Here is a 19,299-nt window from a genome sequence, read left to right on the forward strand (position 1 = left end):
AAACAAGAGACAGGACACGAAAGTATTAACCAAATGATAATATAATCACCCTGTTTGATTGGGAGTTTTTAAAAATTATTTTTTGAGATTTTAATCCATTTTTTAAAATATATTTTTGGTGAATTTTTTAAACATTTTAATCAAATTTTTTTAATAACCTTTTAGGTCCATTTAATCTAGATAGATACACTTAAAAAAGAATAAAATTTATACATAAAATTTTAAAAAATTCGTTAAATAAAGCAAAATACGAAAATATACTAAAATTTTGTATTTTTTTGATAAATTACAAATACACCCTCTGAGGTTTACTTAAATTACAAATTAGCCTCTCTGGTTTTATAAATTATATTATGTCTCCTAAAATTTCTAATTTCATAACAAATATGCCATCTTATTAATAAATTATCAAGTTAATTAACAGTTTCTAATAATATTAAAATTTTATTTCAATTAATAATTCAGATAATTTATTATTATATAGGTGAACATCAAAATACAAAAATATACTAAAATTATCTATGTGAAAAAATCTTGAAACTATTTATATATATTTTTTGTATTCAAAGAATAAAATTTATACACAAAATTTTTAAAAATTCATTAAATACAGCAAAATATGAAAATATACTTTCTTTTTTTTTTGTATTCAATAAATTTTTAAAAGAATTTTATCTATGTGAAAAAATCTTTAAAATAATTTTTTATATTTTTTGTATTCAGTAAATTTTCGAAGTAGCTTTGGAGGGTAATTCTCGCTTATGGAGCATTACGTGGAAAAATTTTAATTCAATCATTTTGTATTACATCAATTCAAGGACTGTAAAAATCTCTCTCGTTCAGTTGTTCAACAGCTGCGTGGTAGTATACTTTAAAAAAAGAAGAAAAAAAAATAGAGAAAATTATCTTGGAGTTTTAAGTGGACTTGTCAACCCCATACACTTGCAACCAAAGTCAAGTCACACTAGAGCACCAAGGATCCACTAGAGTGGCTGGCAGGAGGCACCTTTGTTCTGCTTTTCTTTCTTGGTTGCCTTGTCTGATGGATGTCACCTAAAAACCTTTTTTTGATAAGTCAGCTGCTGGTTGTTTGGGTTTGATCTTAAGTCTAATTTGTCAATTATATATTTTAGTTAAAAAATTAAAAAAATTATTATAAATTATTATATCAATCTCTTTATTTTTTTATATATCTTTTCATAAAAAATTAAAAAATTATTAAAATAATCTGATGTAAAATGAGGTATTAGTGTTGTTTGGGTTTGGCCCTTTTGTTGTTTTTTCATTGTCTCATGTCTAATATTCATAAAATATTATTTTTTTACCAATAAAAAAAATGTCCATCATACCTTAAGCAACCGCCTATATCACCTATTATAATACCCAAAATTAAATTTATAAAATTATGTAGTTTTTACCACTTATCTTGAATATTAGCTAAAAATTAACATATATATCAATTGTTAGTTTTTACAACTTATTTTTATTTATTTTTTTTATCAGCAAAAATTTTTTTTATTGATGAAGAAATCATACATTACATATGAGATTACATCAATAAAGATGAGAAAGAAAAAAGAAAAAGAAAGGAAACCAAGCAAAGTGTTGGTGAGAAATCAACACTAGCTCACAAGACCACTAACACTAGATGCCACCACCCATAAACTAGTTAACAAAGCTTATAACCCACTGAATGGAAACTTATCTAATGGAAAAGAACTATTAAAAGGGGAAATAATTGGAAAAAAATAAATTATAAGCATAAAACAAACCACATAAATGATAACATATAGAGCAACTTGAGTACAACGGTTATCTGATATGTATTTTTTTGTGGTCTGTTCAGTGGTTGGTCCTATGTTTATAGAATTATTATACTAGATGAGCTTACAAGGTTAAAAGAATTGTCTGTTGAAATCCATCAACGACCAACTGGGTCCATGAGCTCCGAAAATTCTGCTCCGAGTGTTGCATTTGAATTTCCAATGCCACGAGCACAATATTGAACATCAATGGTCACAAACTCCTCACTTGCAATACACGTTTTTTCCTCTACTGTATTAGCTTCCTGTTGTTGCTGTGCTAATTCCAAGTACCACAACACTTCGCCAATCGTGGGTCGTTCACTTCCTCTACCTGCCAAACACTTCTTTGCTAATTCCACAAATGTCTTAAAACATTCTGGGTCAATCTTTTCCTTCAAAAACGGGTCTATAATATGATGAAGGGTCCCTAATTGATGACAATGTAAAGCCCACTCAGCCAAGTTGGCTTGTTCTAGCTTGTCTTCCTCTTCTTCCATCACCATTGGTAAGACTGCCGGTCTGGCACACAATACTTCCATCAATACCACACCGAAAGAGTACACATCTGACTTTTCTGTCAACTTTTGACAACAGTAGTATTCTGGATCTATGTACCCGAAACTACCCTTCACTACAGTGCTAACATGAGTGCAAGACATGATTTTAGGACCAAATTTGGACAACCCAAAATCTGAAACCTTAGCTACCCAACTCTCATCTAAGAGAATATTTGTCGTCTTCACGTCACGGTGAATGATGGTCTGCTTTGCATCAACATGAAGGTAGTTTAACCCCCGTGCAGCACCACTGCAAATCTTGAGTCTCTCCTTCCATTGAAGTGGGGGCTTCTGGGTGTTATATAGGTGATCACGTAAGGTACCTCGAGCCATGAATTCATACACTAGTATCATCTCTTTTTCATGGACGCAATACCCAATTAGAGAGACAAGGTTGTTGTGCTTGAGTTTGGTTAGTATGGTGATTTCAGTGTGGAACTCGTGTAGACCTTGATGTGAGGTTGGACTCCCACGCTTTATCGCGACAGAGGTGGCACCACCATCGATGTACCCCTTATAGACCTTTCCAAATCCACCAGCACCAATTAGATTAGCATCAGAGAAGTTATTTGTAGCTGATTTAATCTCAACAAGTGTGAAGTAACGACAGTGATCTGATGATGCCAATTTGAAAGTTCTCCTTTGCAAATTTGAGTGAAATGGGAACCACCTGATCAGAAATTGCAAAAAAATGTAAAATAGAAATGTTAACCCAACCAAAGTATAAAATGGAATGAATACTATCTTTGGATTATTCTGTAATAATCTATTTGACATTCCAAATGGGTGTGTTCTCTTTCCAAATGGAAAAGGCCCTGCAAGATTGTAGGCGTGGTCTGATAGCTTGAAGATTTCCAAGCCATTTAAGATTGGCCCATTCAGACTTTCTGTGCTCTTTAATGCCAAAGACAGAAACATCTCTTGGCTATTTTTTGTGACATTAACAATGTAATCTCTGTACACTGGAACGCCGACTCCACCACTCCAGTCACTACAGGAAAAAAGAGTTTAGGCGACGTTTGTTTAGCGACATTTTTTTAAACGTCACTTTTTTTTAACATTTAACGACGTTTTATAAAACGTCGCATATTTGCATAATAAAACGATACCGTTTTGTAATAGGAGGCGTTGAAAAACGCCTCCAAATGCGTTGTGATTCACGCGCCCCCTTTTCAAACCCTAATTTTGAATCTGAGACTCACCTAAGACCCAGATCTCAAGCGCGCTCTCTCGCTCTCTCTAAATCTCAGAGCGATTTCGAAGCTCCACCGCTTATTCATTCTCAGAGCGAGGTAGCGAGCACCAACGAAGGTGAGCTCCACTGTCTCTCTCTCTCTCTCTCTCTCTCTCTCTCAACCCTCTCTAAACCCTTATCAGAGCGATTCAGAGATTCATCTCAGAGATTTAGAGATTCATCTCAGAGATTTAGAGATTCAAAGCGATTTCATCTCAGTGATTTCATCGCAGAGCGTCAGAGATTCAGATCGGTCTCCACCATCTGCACCATCGTCTGCACCATCATCTGCACCATCGTCTACTAAGGTGAGCTCCACCCTCTCTCTCTCTGAAGCTCTTCCTTCCCGTCTCTGTGTGTGTGTGTGTGTGTGTGTGTCTGTTTCAGTGATTGATGAGTTGTATGTGCTCTGTTTCAGTAATTGTTTTTCACTGATGAGTTATATATGCTCTGTTTCATTGCCTTTTCTTTGTTTGGTTGCTGAGAAAACTGGGGAAAAAATATTAAAGAATATAAACCTGGATTGTTTTCTTTTTTCATGCACTTGATTTTTCTGTAATTTCAGTTCTAGCATTCATTTGAGATTCAAGCTTATGACTGATATCACTCCATCTCATATCGGCATTTTCCCCACTCTCTTTATATAAATTTTTTGTATTTTGCAGAAATTTATGCATATATATTTATTGAAATTGAAATTATTAATTTTCTGTGTGTAATAGAGTTTGATCAATTGGTGATTTATGTATGGTTCTGTGTTTTCTACACTAATATGTCATTACAGATAGCTACTCATCTACTTCAATTTAATTTTTTGCCCATTTGAATGAAATAAGAAATTCTTAGGCTACTTGAGATTGCATCTGGTAGATGCTTAGTTCAAGTTGATGATGTACAGGGCCGATTCATATATCAATTTGTAATTAAACCTAATTTATATGTATTGCTGCCTTTTAATCCTATATATTGGTGCCAACTGCCTGTACTACGAAGTTGCAGAGAGATGGAGTCCCAGTCCCTCAAGCTTCGCAACATTTTGGAGTTTCACAATCTCCCAATCTCGCCGACTCATCGGTTCTCACTCCTTGTTCACCCATGTGAACTCACTTCTCTCCCATCACCCTTCTCATCATCGTCGAATCCTTCTCACACTCGAATTCTTCACCAATTCAGTCGAATTCAAACAGCCCCTTGTTGCAAAGAACCTGTACATTTTCCAATCGACTCGGTGGAAACTTCTTCAAGCCATGCATTCCAGTCCGCGTCCAAGGTCGAAGATGATGACACCAATTCGATGCCCTCTGGTACTATTTCCCAACCCTAGACTCTCGATATATATACATATACAAATAAATGTGTGTCTGTAACCCTAGAATGCTTTAATATTTGGGTGATTTCGTAGACATTGGCTTGATTCAACGTGCTGTGTGGATTGGTTTGACCACCATCATGAGCAAGATTCTGGTGATTTTTAACGATTAAAACCACCTCAACATTTTGATTGTTCTTGCTTAATTTTTTGATGTAATTGTTATTGTTTTTCATCGCAGAGATTAATTAGGGAGATTATCGTGGCTTCAGTTTTCGGCATAGGTTCAGTGGCAACTGCATTCAAGTAACCACGCTTTTCTTTAATCATATTTCATGTAAATACTTATCACGTGTTTAAATTGAGTATTTACATATATTTCAAATGTGTCGTATGTGACTTGAGCTTTTAATTTTCTGAAAGTCGAGCATTCATGCTACATTAGTTCTAGGTGCTTTAACTTTCTAATAATTTAATCTCATTATGCGAGTGTATAATCTAGGTGTCTATATTTATATGCATGTGGGTTAGTGTCATTGCCTTTTTAATTTTGGGCAGTGATATGACCCTTCATAGTTCATGGGGATGCTCTGAACTTATAGATTCTTTAGCTAAAGCTTATTTGTGGTTTTCATTTTTCTCTTCCTTTTTGATTTCAGTAATATGTGTTTGTCATGTGTTTTGGTTTTTGCAACTAACTTCTGCAGCTTGTTGGGTTGTGCGCTGCTATCTGTTACATGGTAATTTGGGTTGGATACGCAGACGTGCACTTAATCTTTGGTGTTTCTATGACTTGAGAGCATGTGTGGCTCTGCAGGGAGAGCTGAATAATCAGCTGAAGCAGTAGTTCTGGAAGATCTAGGTATGCTATTCCAGTCTGTATCTCTCTACCAATGATAGGAATTGCCACTTCTTTTGTAACTGACTTTAGATACTCAGCATGATAGTTTTATCTGCTTCTCATTCTTTAGATGGTCTAGCCAATTCTTATTCAAGCTTTGAAACTTGATGCTGTTGATGAATATTTTCTTAGATTGTGAATGCTTCATTCATTTGCTTGCCTAGTGCTCATGTTACAGGGCTGTAAACAAGCGAAGTTCTTATGGTCATTTGCTTTGTTGTCATCCATGAACTTGTTCAAGTGCTCATTAATGACATCATTCTTTGTTCTACAAGAGAAACAAAATGCCAAGAAGGAAATTGAATAGCTTGAGTTGAAGTCTTGTTTTTACAAGCATCAGTTCGCCAACAGCATTCACTAGCATACCTAATAAACCAGGTATCTGATGGCTTAAACACACTAACCAACAATTAGCAGCATGCATGGAAGCTGCCTATAATTATAATATATCTTTGCATTATTAGCCAAGCAAGTTGACTCAAATCTTGTTGACCTTTGATCCATTTTGCTTTGTTGTCACTTCTTTTAGGTCTCCAATTCTAGGTGGCTTTTTGAATGCAAATATAGTTTATTAGAAGACCTTTACAAAGTGCTTGCCTACTACTAAATGTTTGTGACTTTACTGTGTGTATATATATATACACATATAAATTTTCCTATGTATATGGTGATCTCATGTGCTCTGTCTTCATGTTGATTCCTTTTCATTTTTGATTTAAATGTAGTGCCTCTGTTCAGCTTCTTTCTTAATCATAATGTTTTAGAGATAGTTTACACTAATCAGAGTATATTTGTTCTTTCTTCTTTTTTTTTTTCTTTTTCTTTTCATAGAGGAGGCAATAATTGTAATACAACACTCTGAAAATGGCAAACATAGCTGGGCCTTATGTCAAAGTTACAATTAACTTCTTAATTGAAATCTCATACTCACTGTGATTTATTCCTTCCTCTACGATTCATTCCTTCATATATAGCACCATGTTCTGAGATTAATGAACCATCTTTTCATCTTCTAAAGTTCATGACCCTTTCCCATTGTCAAGCATAAGGTTTTTATTTTTAGCTGCTCTGTTACTTCAATTGGTATTGATTTTTAATAACCGTAGTTTTTGTTCTATTTATTATTTATTTAAAGGAAATGGTTAAGTTTTATCAACTTAAGCACTAACTAGGGACAAAATCATCTATTATTGCCAGCTGAAGCAATGAAATTTTAGTATATTGAAGTTGAGGCTTTTGTATTATTTTGGGATTGGCCAAGCACTACGTTAGTGCTCTTTCATCCCTAACCCGAACCCTAATTCATTTTTTATATGAATTACCCTTTCTTCATTTTTCACATTATGGAGTTTGAATTATTGCATTGGCCCCAACTCCATGGGCTGTTCTCTAGAGAGACTCTAAATTGTGTTAAGAGTAATGTGATTCTGTGATATCCTTTTACTGGAAAATGCTTGACATGTCAACAAAACACTAAAGTATCTTTGATAAGGCAGCACTTAGAGAATAGCTCCACTGCTGTATTTTCTGACAAACTATATTTTAGTCTTGATAATATTATTTTTATATGAAGGCTCTTTGATTAAACCTCTTTTGCTCTAAAATGTTCTAGCTCGTTGATGGCTGCCATTACGTGTGTTGTGGGATTGCATTATGGACATATTATTGTGCATTTTAAGGTACAACGTGTTTGTCGCTTTTATTTAGCATGCTTTTGCAGCCTAAATGAATTGATCTATTTTCCCCTTGATTATATTTGTGTTTGAAAATTGTTTAGCATGCACGCATATATTGCTTAGATTTGAAAATTAAGATGGGTAAACCTCAAGGATGGTATACATAATACTCGGTAACTATTTGTTCCCTCCAAAGTCATTTGACTCAAACAATATGTTTTTATTTTAATTTTTTTAAAGTGATATAAATATTTTGGCACCGGTGTTTATAGTAGCGAAAAGATTGGGTAGGGAAAAACCCTTTTCTCTATTGTTCCTTGTATTTAAACCTTTATTGTGTTCTTTGTTTGATATGCTTGTTTTTGTTTTATTCTTGCATGTAATTAATGTTGGTTTCTGTTGCAGGCCGCCACCTTGAGTTGCAAATATGGCGGATGGATCACAGCATCCATCAATTTCCCAGAAGGTACATTGGCAATCTTATTTCTTATCTCGAATTTCTCCTAACTTGCGCTCCAGGAATACTGGTTTACACAATATGACTGGTGCATATGTAAATGGAGGTCTGCAGAGTCCTCTGCCACCAACATTCCAAGGCACTGGCCTGGAATTTGCATCACCACTATCCTCTGTTTTTGTACAAGCTCCCGCAGAAAAAGGTTTTCGTAGTTTTATGATAGACTTGCTCATGGGAGGAGTTTCTGCTGCTGTATCCAAGACTGCTGCTGCTCCGATAGAGCGAGCTAAGCTATTGATTCAGAACCAGGATGAGATGATCAAAGCTGGTCGGCTGCCTGAACCATACAAAGGAATTTCTGACTGCTTTGCCCGAACAATTAAGGATGAAGGCATTATTGCTTTGTGGAGAAGCAACACTACCAATGTTATCAGATATTTCCCAACCCAGGTTAGCCTATCTTTTGTTTATATTTGTTAATCTTGCCATTTCTTTTGTTTTGTTTTTCTGCTCTCGATTAGTATGGGAGCAGTTATCTCCGCAGTCTAAAACATCTCTTCCACAACCCTGCCTCTCACATGATGGGACAACCCCATGTGAGTGTGTGGTCTGCAGAACTAACAATTGCATAATAATTAGTGTATATATATGTGTTTGCTAACAAAGGGATGGATTGACATCCTGAAATTTGAAAGGAAGTGATGTCTAATCTGGATTTGATTTAGGTCCTCCAAACAGCTTCATCCTGTCAGTTTTGGAAGTTTGAATTAAAAATGCTGGCTTGTCGATGTGATTCATTAAGTTTCCGTTTTGATTTATCATTTGTTGACAACCATGTCTTGTTTTATAGAATGTCTCACAGAATTTGCAATTTCATCAATCCTTTTCAGGCCCTGAACTTTGCTTTCAAAGATTATTTCAAGAGGCTGTTTAATTTCAAGAGAGACAAGGATGGTTACTGGAAGTGGTTCGCCGGGAATTTGGCGTCAGGTGCTGCTGCTGGTGCTTCATCTACTCTTTTTGTTTATTCCCTAGATTATGCTCGAACACGTTTGGCTAATGATGCTACAGCTGCTAAGAATGGTGGTGGAAGGCAGTTTAATGGTTTAATTGATGTTTGCAGCCTCATAACTAATCCCATTATTGGATGATTTCCAAAATTTGCTTGGTTTATTATTTCAAATATTTTTTTGTTGGAGCACGTAATGTTATTATAGACCTTTTCACATATCACTAGATACTGGCTTGGTCTCAAATCAATTCTTTTGTTATTTTTCTGCCTTTTTCTTTTGACAAATGTTCATTTGAATGGAAATAGGAGTTATTGTTTCATATTAGTGCTACTTTGCAATTTTATTACAAGTAATAATTAAAAAAATAAAATAAAGATGTAATGGCATTTCTCAGAACCTCACTATATAGGTTTTTAAAAATTAAGAAAGCTATAATGATGTTTTTGAAATGTCGCTAAAAGTTGTCAGGACATCACTTTGCAGTTGAGTATCACATTTAGAGGCGTTTTAAAAAACACCGCCTATAACAAATTAACGACGTTTCTAAAGCGTCGCTAAAAATTGTCATGACGTCACTTTGCCTTATGTACCACATTTAGCGGCGTTTTTTAAAACGCCGCCTATAACAAATTAACGACGTTTTTAAAGCGCCACAATGCTATAGCGACGGCCGCGTCCTCGGCGTTTGGTGCAAAACGTCACAAAAAGAATTAGTGGCGTTTTTGGCACTTATCGCGGCGTTTTTTAAACGCCGCTAAAAGCTAAATTTCCTGCAGTGAGTGTATCACGTCTGCATAATTCTCAACAATTTGATCATTTAAATAAACTTGAAAAACCCTTTGATTGTCTTGCCAAATATCCTTCATGACCTCGCAGAAATGAAGCCTAACAAGGTAATAAAAACTGCCATCAAGAGGGAATAGCCATGTCATATTACAATGCCCGTTGTCCTCCATGGTTCTAGCTGTAGCATAGATTTGCTGTGGCGCAATGTATGCAGGCACTGACAAACTATACTTGATATTAACTTTTGGATGAATGATATCAGTGATTTGATTGATAAGGAACGAGAAGTCCTCTGACCAAGCTCGTAACATGCCCGTATCATCTTCAGCATAGATTGAGTGCCCGCCAACATTTAACCTATATATCATTTCCAGGGCTATGGAATTCCCAGTGAAGAACTTGGAATGATGCCCGATGAAGGGCAGTTGGTCATCACCTCTGCGGACATAATAGATGTCTTGGGGCATTGAAACTATCTCAATCTTGTTCACAAAGCCATAGGCACCGGAGGAATTTCTGTTAGGATCAAAGACACCCAGAGAATTATCTCACACACACAGAGAACACAATATTTACGTGGTTCGGCCCAATGCCTACATCCACGGACAGAAATGAGAATTATCACTAAAATGGAGCAAAAATACAAATACAGAGGAGGAGATGAAACTCACTCAACTCACAGCTCTCACACTCAATTTCTGATGGTTCTCTCTTGGGTGTCTACTCTCCTCTCAACCTCTATTTATACATATCATGAGGGAAGGAAACTGGACAGCAATGGTGAGTGGATTGGTTAGTGGGGAGGTGCCACTCCCACTCTCTCTAAAGTGGTCTCCAACCACCCCACTCTCTCTAAGGTGGGTTAGCCACTCACATGGGATGATAATAACATAGCCAACAAATCACCCCCTCAACCCATGTGAGGTGATAAACTGCACACACTGCTGCTAATCTTGTCACGCCCAAATTTCAACAGAATCTTCATCTCCTCATTGAGACGCTACATCCCCTGAAGCTAGAGATAATACACCAGAGATAAAAGAAGAGGAGGGAATCTTACATCCTCAACTCAACTCATACCACTCTCTGATTTGGAGAGAGCCTCTACTCCTATCTCCCTCAGATCTCTTCTACGCTTCCTGTCTCGGATGTCTTCACTTGCTATGCTTGAACTTGCGCAACCAAGATATCTTGACACCCCCTGATTGGATGTCCTGCACCCCCTGCTCGGGATACCCTTGCATTACCGTGCAACTCCTTGCATTACCGTGCAACTCCTTGCATGATGAACACTGGAGCAACTAGAAAACTTCAGAGTTTGACACATCAACATCCTCAATTTTCCTTGCTCGGAGCTTATTTCTGAACAACCAGCCTTTGCTTTCTGCACTTTAGAACAACTTCCCAGCGATCTCATACGCCCGTTGTCTGTGCTGCAATCCCTGATGTTCGGTTCAGTCTCACTTGTACGTCCGTACTGATGTTTGACAGTTAGCCCTTCTGCCAAGACAACTTCCATCGGTCTGTACAAGTTATCACTATGCAACTCTGTGCATAGTGCTCGCACCCCCTTATTGGAGTGCATTGCAACGCTCACTTTGCGACTCGAGATTGCATCCCTCCTTTCCATGCATCTTTTGAGAGGTTGCAAAATGTCTCTAACACGGAAGCAAAAGAAACTCTCTTCTTCACCGGCAGAGTCTCTACAGACTTGGTTTCTTTGCTCTGAACTTTCTTCAAGATTGGCTTCACTGGCTCAGCTCTGTGCACCTTTGAACTGCCTCCTTGCGTTCCCGTGCACCGTTTTCGCCATTCCTGATGAAAGCCTTGCTCAATCATACGCTTTGGTTGCGTATGTTCTCTCTTTGTACCCTTCGACTGGCATTTGACAACACTCATCTTTGTCAAAACTTCTCCTTCCAGTCTGTACAGTTTGTTGCACAATTTGCCTTGCAACATTTCTCTATCACCTTTGTGTACATGAAGAACCCCGCTACTAGATGAGAAACAATTTCCTTTTAGATCTAGCATACTCAGGGAGATTAGATTCCTCCGTACTCCTGGCACATGTCGGACCTCAGATAAAATTACTTTTCTTCCAGTCTTAGTAAGGAACCGCACTGTCCCTATGCCGACAACTCTGTTCACTGTGTTGTTGGCCATCCGGATAGTGCTACCGCTGACTCTTCGATAAGTGGAGAAAAGCTTCTTATCCGCACATATGTGGAACGTACACCCTGAATCCAAAATCCAGCCGGGTGTCTCCAACTCTGACGAGATTGTAAGCAACACCTCTTCATCGTCAGAGGAATGCACTGCAACTGCTGTAGTTGAGGGACCTCCGTGTCCCTTAGCCTTCTCTTTGGCTTGTCTGTCCGCCTTCTTCTCTGGGCAATCTCTTATTACGTGATCCTCTTGATCACAGTAAAAACACCTCCTCGTGTTGTCCTGTCTGGACTGTGAACGCCCTCTGCTTTTACTTCTTCCTCTACCTCTGCCCCTTTCTCTATCTCTGCCTCTACTTTCTGTGACAAGGGCATGTGACTGTTCTCCTTCCATCTCTTTCTTCCTTGCCTCCTCGTTGAATAAGGCGTCTGTGACCATCCCCATGGTCAGCTTCCCTTCGGGTGCAGAATTACTGAGAGAAACCACCAACATCTCCCAGCTGTCTGGTAAGGAACTGAGTAATAATAATGCTTGCATCTCATCCTCCAACTCCATTTTGATTGATGCAAGCTGGTTCACAAGGCTGTGGAATTCACTGGTGTGTTCAGCAACAGACACACTATTCTTTAGCTTCAGGTTTATAAGCCTTCTCATTATCAAGGCTTTGTTCCGTGCGGTCTTGGACTGGTACATGCCCTCCAATTTCATCCATAGGGCATAGGCGTCTGTCTCTTGGGCAACATGGTGGAACACACTGTGGTCAATCCACTGTCTGATTTGACCGACAGTCTTCCGGTTGGTTTTTATCCAGTCCCCATCCTTGTCTCCATCTGGTTTGACCCCCTTTAGCGCTATAGGGTCAAACAAATCTCTACAATACAGGACGTCCTCCATTCGCGGCTTCCATATCGCATAATTAGAAGCGTTCAACCGAATCATCGGCCCTGAAGCTGATGTGGATTCCTCCATCATCCAGAAAGTAATCTCTGTTTGAAAAACAGGCTTTGCTGTGAAGTTCGGACTGCTCAAATTAGCCGGAAAAGCACTTCGGATTGTCAAAATAAAAACTGCGAATTTTTGAAAAACTTATTTGCAAAATCTAACCGTACGGATGTGTCCGGAATACTCCAAATAGTCAGAAACCACTATTGGATCACCAAAAACGGACTCCAAATGGCTTCGATCAAGCCAAAACAATTTTAACGGTTCAGATCGGCAGAATCTGGTGCGCCTGAGAAGCACCAGATTTTTCTCCGGTTCGGCTGGCGTCTGGCTGACGTCAGCGGCTCGGTCAGCGGCTCGGTCAGCGGCTCGGTCAACGGCTCAGGCTCGGTCAACGCGGCTCCGGCTCAACGGCTCGGCTTCGATCGGCTGATGACGTCGGCTGGCGTGGGCGCGTGCGGCGCGTGTCTGGCACGCGCTGTCCCTCAGTCGTCGTCTTCCTTGAAGGGCGCGTGGGGCGCGTGGGTGAGATTGGGATCACGCGCCGGTTGCCTGAACGGCGCGTGGTGGCGCGTGGCGCAACTGGGATTCACGCGCCAACTTCCAGGGGCGCGTGAGGGCGCGTCCGGCCTCCGTTGGGTGTCTGCTTTATATTTCTGGACTCCTCTCGTCGAGCCCTTGCTCCTGGTATGCTCAAAATCTGATTTCGAGCAACACGATTTCTGGACAGTTTCGAACAACACGCTGTTTTTGTTCCGAAACGCCACCAACGAGGCTCTGATACCACTTGTTAGGATCAAAGACACCCAGAGAATTATCTCACACACACAGAGAACACAATATTTACGTGGTTCGGCCCAATGCCTACATCCACGGACAGAAATGAGAATTATCACTAAAATGGAGCAAAAATACAAATACAGAGGAGGAGATGAAACTCACTCAACTCACAGCTCTCACACTCAATTTCTGATGGTTCTCTCTTGGGTGTCTATTCTCCTCTCAACCTCTATTTATACATATCATGAGGGAAGGAAGCTGGACAGCAATGGTGAGTGGATTGGTTAGTGGGGAGGTGCCACTCCCACTCTCTCTAAAGTGGTCTCCAACCACCCCACTCTCTCTAAGGTGGGTTAGCCACTCACATGGGATGATAATAACATAGCCAACAATTTCTTGATGGAGTGAAAGTTACGTTAATCACCGAATCATCCACGTTAATGCAAAATTCTTTAATGATATATTTAGCATCGGATGGATTGCTAGAATAAGAGGACTCTGAGCCTCCGTTTGGGAAGTGGGTTGGCTTTTTGGTTTTTTGGCTTTTTTGGCTATTTTAGTCTGGGCTTAAAAGCTTGGTTTGGGAAGGGCTTTTTGACTTTTTGGCTTTTTTGAGTTTTTTTGTGAGAGAAGAATGTAATGATTATGGATTGGATGTGATGCTTTGTTTGTTATGGCTAAAATAGCCTATTTTGTCTTTTATGGCTAAAATAGCCAAAAAAGCCCAACTTGCAACTTGCCAAACAGAGGCTGAAGTACGTAGAAGAGTGTAATTGGCTACACTGACAGAGAACAAAGCTTTAGACATGTTCAAACCTTCATAACTAGTTGGATAGAAGTGAAGTCGTATGAAATGCATACCAATACTAGATACTGTAAATGTGAAACTAGATTGCTTTCGAACAATGCAAGCATATAACGACTGAGGGGATTTGGGATCACCTGAAATTTGGGATGCTTTGGACACCTCATGATATGGGTAGTATTCAAAATTAGAATTATTATTGGGACTCCATTTCTGGCCATTAGATAACAAAGTTGCAGCTGTGGAGGCAAGGCATTCGAATAGGAAGTAATCGGTTGGCGTGTAAGGCGATCGGTTGGCCCAAATGGGTACTGTTAGATGGCCAATGTGCATGAGAGCCAGAAACATGATCATTGAAAGAAATGGATATCTGTTTAGACCATTCTTCACCTTCATGGTGTCTGTATGGCTACTAATATGAGGTTGGCGTTGGGATTATGTTATTTGGGCTTGGCCAAATATTTATGCAAATAGAAGGAAAGTTGGGATTCCAAATTTAAAGAGAATTTGAGTATTAAGTCCTGGGTGTGATTATTGAGTATTTATAGTATAGAATGTAGTGGAAATTTTAGCACGTAGTGTTTTACCCATTGGACATGTTACTTATTAATGATAATTTATGAAGATTGTGTTTGGTTGATAAATTTGAGAATAAATTTTAAAAAAGAAATAGAAAAGGTGTATAAAACGTAGTTAGAGCATCTCCAATGCACTAGGCATAGTTAAAATGCCTAGTGTGATTCACTTTTTTCAATTCCAACGCACTAGGCATATGATATGCCTAGTGCATTGGAGATGCTCTTACTAGCTACATGTAGCTAGCCTTCAACGCTAGGCAAAATGTATTCAATCATTAGGATCATTTCTCTCCATCTTTGTTGTTGACGTGGCATTCTATAAAATTAATAGTATTTGGATTAATAGCTAAAATAAAGAGCATGGTTGGAGTAAAAACATAAAACAGTTAATAGGCAAAATAAAATATATACTTTATAGTAATATTTAGATAGGTAAAATGCCTACTACCGTTGGAGATGCTCTTCCATTCACATTTTACCTTTATTTTTTTTTTCTTTTCCCTTCTAAATCTCTAATCAAATTCATGAATCAAACACAGCGTAAATGTGTATTGTGATTTATCATTTGTCTAGAGTATTACATAACTAATATCATATGATGGTCAATAATTTTTCTTTACATTGAAGTTGGATCTTCAAATTTAAGTTATGTCATTATAATTAATTGTCTAATAAATATCTTAAATTATCAAAATAAAACGTATAGTGAATTCTACAAATCCGAAGTTCTAATCTACTATAACAAATTGAATGAAACTTATCCTAAACTTTTTAAGGCTCAAGGCTTGGTTTGATTTGATTACTTTTAGACAAAATAATAAGATATTGTTTAGAAATTGCTTATTTAAATTGATTTTTTGATTTTTTTACTAAAAAAATGTTTAAAAAAAAAGAAAAAGAAAAAAATAGAGAGAATACTTGACTTTTTTATAATGACTTTATTTTTTAAACAATATCTACAGGAAAATCGCTCAATTGTATCTAAAGTTGTAAACGAACTGAGTCAGGCCAAATTTTACTAAACTCGAGCTCGAGCTTGGTTCATTTATTTATCGAACTTAATTATCCTTCTTGAGTTTGGCTCGACTTGTCGAGTTCAAGCTCCACTCAAAACTCGATAATAAATTATTTTTATTATTTAATAAAAATATATTTTTATATTATTTTAACATATAAATAATATAATTATGTTCTTATTTATATATATTTTATATTATTTAATATATAAATAATATATTTACTTTATAACTTAAATAAAATAAAGATAAACGAATCAAATTTGATTAGTTGAATTTATTTAAATTTAAATTTATTAAAGTTTGAATTTAACTCATTTACTAATTGAACTTAGAAATTTAATCCAACTCATTCACTTACTTAGCCTCCGTTTGGGAAGTGGATTGATTTTTTGGCTTTTTGGCTTTTTTGACTATTTTAGCCTGGGCTTAAAAGCTTGGTTTGGGAAGGACTTTTTGGCTTTTTGGCTTTTTGGCTTTTTTGAGTTTTTTTGTGAGAGAAGAATATAATGATTATGGATTGGATGTGATGTTTTGTTTGTTATGACTAAAATAGCCTATTTTGTTTTTTGTGACTAAAATAGTCAAAAAAACCTGCAAACCTACTTGCCAAACACAGGCTTAATAAATTGGGTTGAGCCGAACGCATGAACACTCTGATCATTTGCAATTTTAATTATATTTAAAAAAAATAAAGTAAATAAAATTTCATTTTCATAACATCAGTCAAAGCTGACAAAATAATCACCACATCAATCAAAGCCTGACAAAATAAGTCTAACTCACCGTCTATCACACGATTTCGGAAAATGATTGGTGGCCCTAAAAAAATTGGCCCTAATACCCCTAATTTCCAGTTTTGGAAACTGTTCTCTTTTTTTCTTTCTTTTTTCCTTTTTTTTTTTTTTTTTTTTTACCTGAAATGGAAATTTCGGGCAATTCGGGGCACGGCTTTCGGGCCCTCAATCACCGCCCCACGATTTCACCCCTCTTTCCACCACCACCCACACTACACGGTTTCATTTCCTTTTCCACACTGCCGTCCTCTCAAGCTTTGAAATGTTCACCATTTCACTATCTAAGACAATTTTTAATAGAGTTAGACAATTTTTAGGTGTTGTTTGGGATGTTTTATTAGGGTTAGAATAGTTATATAAGATAAAATAAGTTATTTTAATTAAATAAGGTAAAATATTATATTTAATTTATAATTATTTTTATTTTTTTTATTAAAGTTAAAAAAGTTAAAAAGTCTATCCCAAACGAAATTTTTTAGCCTAACATTAAAATAGTCAAAAAATTAAAAAGTCAAAAAGTTAACTCACATCCCAAACGAGCTCTTAATAGGGTTAGACTTATTTTATGGGTAGAGAATTTGAGTGGTTCGTAAAATTTTGGATAAATTATAAATACACACATTGAGATTTGCTTAAAATATGAATTATTTTCTGTCACTACAACATATAAGAGTGTTTAGAGACTAAATATTTTGGTCTCTTTAAGTGAAAATTTTATTGTAAAAGACATTTAGGAATTAATTTCTATTTTCATGAGGATAGTCTCTAAAAGATCCTCCCGAAAAGTAAAAACAATGCTTTTAGTAACAAAATTTTAAAAATGTCACTAATAAATAGATTTTTAGAGATAAAATAATTTGGTCTCAAAATGGTTTATTTTTGGAGATAAAAATTTTGGTCCCAAAAGGATAATAATTCATCACTAATATTCAATTTTCGTTGTTAAAAATATAATAACGATATCTTTCGCAACAAAAATATTTGGTCCCTAAAAAATAATTTTGTCCCTAAATTTTGGACTCTAAAACTTTAATTTTTTGTAGTGTGTGGTTTGAAAAAGTAAAATTTTTAACTGTTCGCCTATGCAATAATAAAATTAATTGAAATAAAATTTTAATATTATTAAAAATTGTTAATTAACTTGATGATTTATCAATAAAATGACATATTTGTTATAAAATTAGAAACTTTAGGAGGCATAATGTAATTTCTAAAATCACAATGGGTAATTTGTAATTTAAGTAAACCTCAGGAGGTGTGTTTGTAATTTACCCTAAAAGTTATTAAGGGTCTTATTTTAATAATTTAAATTATTTATTTTATAATTTTTTATATACACCTATTGGACTCTCACGCGCTCCGTGCTTGGGAGTCGCGTTATTGTTGACTAAGAATAAGATGTACCACAATATATAGTATTATTAAGGTGTTTTTAAATAATTTTAAAATCGTAATATCAATCTACAAATAGACTTGATTAGATACAAAAAAAAATTGAATTTGGGAGCGTTAAATTCAAATTAAGTATCATCTCTCTCTCTCTCTCTCTCTCTCTCTCTATATATATATATATATAAGGAACACTTACCAATCAAACCTATTAACTGGACTTATTTACCTATATGTCTTATTGACAAATTTATCACAGTAAATTCATTCATAAAAATAAAAAAGACTGATAAATTTATCAATATGACTTAATGAATAATAAGTCCCAAAAATAGGACTTATTGGTAGTTTATCCTAAAAAAAATTACAAATCAGAAAATCACATTTTAGATTGTCTTATTTGACAGATGGTTTAATCATAAAAATATATAATCTTGTTTGAGTGTTGTTGTTCATTAGTTGCTTGCTTGCGTGATTAGGTTGAATGGGTATAACCAAAGCAATTACTAATTTCTTCATTGTGTTAACCACTCAAAAAAATATTAGAACCAAATAAATCTAGCCCATGCATATTCACTTTGTCCATGTTTGATTTGATTTTTAAAAGCTTGTTTCAATTTTTTTAAACTAAAAATTAATTTGGTAAAATAAATAAAAAATTAAAAATACTTATCACTTTTATATAATTTTATCTTTCGGGAGGTCAAAATTCATTTTTCAAAAATATTTTTTTTGATATTTATTTTTATCAAATTAATTTCAAAATTTTCAATAATTTTTTTTCCCTCTGAAAACAAGCCAAACCACCCCTTGTTTTTTAACAAAATATATCATTTAAAAACCAAGTATCTAGAGCGAACAATGGTAACTTTAATAGAAAAACATGGTGGCTTTTGGTTGGCTGAGCCAACATGTATACTCAACATAGGTGGCTAAGTTTCAAATGAGATATTATTTCAAAAATAATTTTTTGGAGAGAGTTTAGAAAATTTAAAAATTTGTTTGGTTGTATATTTTGAAAATAGTTTTGGAGTTTTGGAATTTTGGATGATTTGATATTTTTTTTATAGTTGAATAGATGGGTATGG

The 19,299-nt window shown here is 36.0% G+C and overlaps 2 protein-coding genes across 8 annotated transcripts; one reads left to right on the forward strand and one right to left on the reverse strand.

The window, feature by feature from the left end:
* Window positions 1–1,766: 1,766 nt before the first annotated feature.
* On the reverse strand, window positions 1,767–12,873 carry LOC145797430 (receptor-like protein kinase FERONIA). Its single transcript, XM_082884592.1, has 3 exons — window positions 11,336–12,873; window positions 9,727–10,254; window positions 1,767–3,353 (listed from the first exon to the last, which is right to left on the reverse strand). Exons 1-3 carry the CDS (start codon window positions 12,871–12,873, stop codon window positions 1,922–1,924), a joined length of 3,498 nt encoding a protein of 1,165 aa, XP_082740718.1. The 3' UTR covers window positions 1,767–1,921.
* LOC114317070 (ADP/ATP translocase 3, mitochondrial-like) lies at window positions 3,538–9,271 on the forward strand. 7 transcript variants are annotated; one of them, XR_014335264.1, is made up of 8 exons: window positions 3,538–3,673; window positions 3,830–3,904; window positions 4,590–4,900; window positions 4,999–5,060; window positions 5,147–5,211; window positions 5,668–5,767; window positions 6,081–6,184; window positions 7,419–7,486. XR_014335264.1 is itself a non-coding variant. In XM_082877824.1 (5 exons), the coding sequence occupies exons 3-5, from the start codon at window positions 7,910–7,912 to the stop codon at window positions 9,088–9,090; spliced, it is 636 nt and encodes a 211-aa protein (XP_082733950.1). In that variant the 5' UTR covers window positions 5,733–5,767; window positions 6,081–6,184; window positions 7,888–7,909; the 3' UTR covers window positions 9,091–9,271. The 7 variants fall into 7 exon arrangements, 4 of the variants coding, with proteins under 4 accessions (XP_082733950.1, XP_082733944.1, XP_082733948.1 ...); XR_014335259.1 differs by having other exon boundaries at window positions 4,596–4,900; XR_014335263.1 differs by lacking the exon at window positions 3,538–3,673 and having other exon boundaries at window positions 3,774–3,904.
* Window positions 12,874–19,299: the final 6,426 nt, after the last annotated feature.

Source organism: Camellia sinensis, chromosome 1, assembly GCF_055761805.1.
Source record: "Camellia sinensis isolate YWXY chromosome 1, ASM5576180v1, whole genome shotgun sequence".
Taxonomy (NCBI): domain Eukaryota; kingdom Viridiplantae; phylum Streptophyta; class Magnoliopsida; order Ericales; family Theaceae; genus Camellia; species Camellia sinensis.

Coding starts and splice junctions, on each gene's coding strand:
- LOC114317070 (XM_082877818.1), top strand. CDS start 7,910: ATGGCGGATGGATCACAGCATCCATCAATTTCCCAGAAGGTACATTGG. Junction 8,390..8,829: donor TCAGATATTTCCCAACCCAG/GTTAGCCTATCT, acceptor AATCCTTTTCAG/GCCCTGAACTTTGCTTTCAA.
- LOC145797430 (XM_082884592.1), bottom strand. CDS start 12,873: ATGGAGGAATCCACATCAGCTTCAGGGCCGATGATTCGGTTGAACGCT. Junction 10,255..11,335: donor ATGCAATCTCGAGTCGCAAA/GTGAGCGTTGCA, acceptor TGATCCTAACAG/AAATTCCTCCGGTGCCTATG. Junction 3,354..9,726: donor GCAGACGTGATACACTCACT/GCAGGAAATTTA, acceptor TTTTTCCTGTAG/TGACTGGAGTGGTGGAGTCG.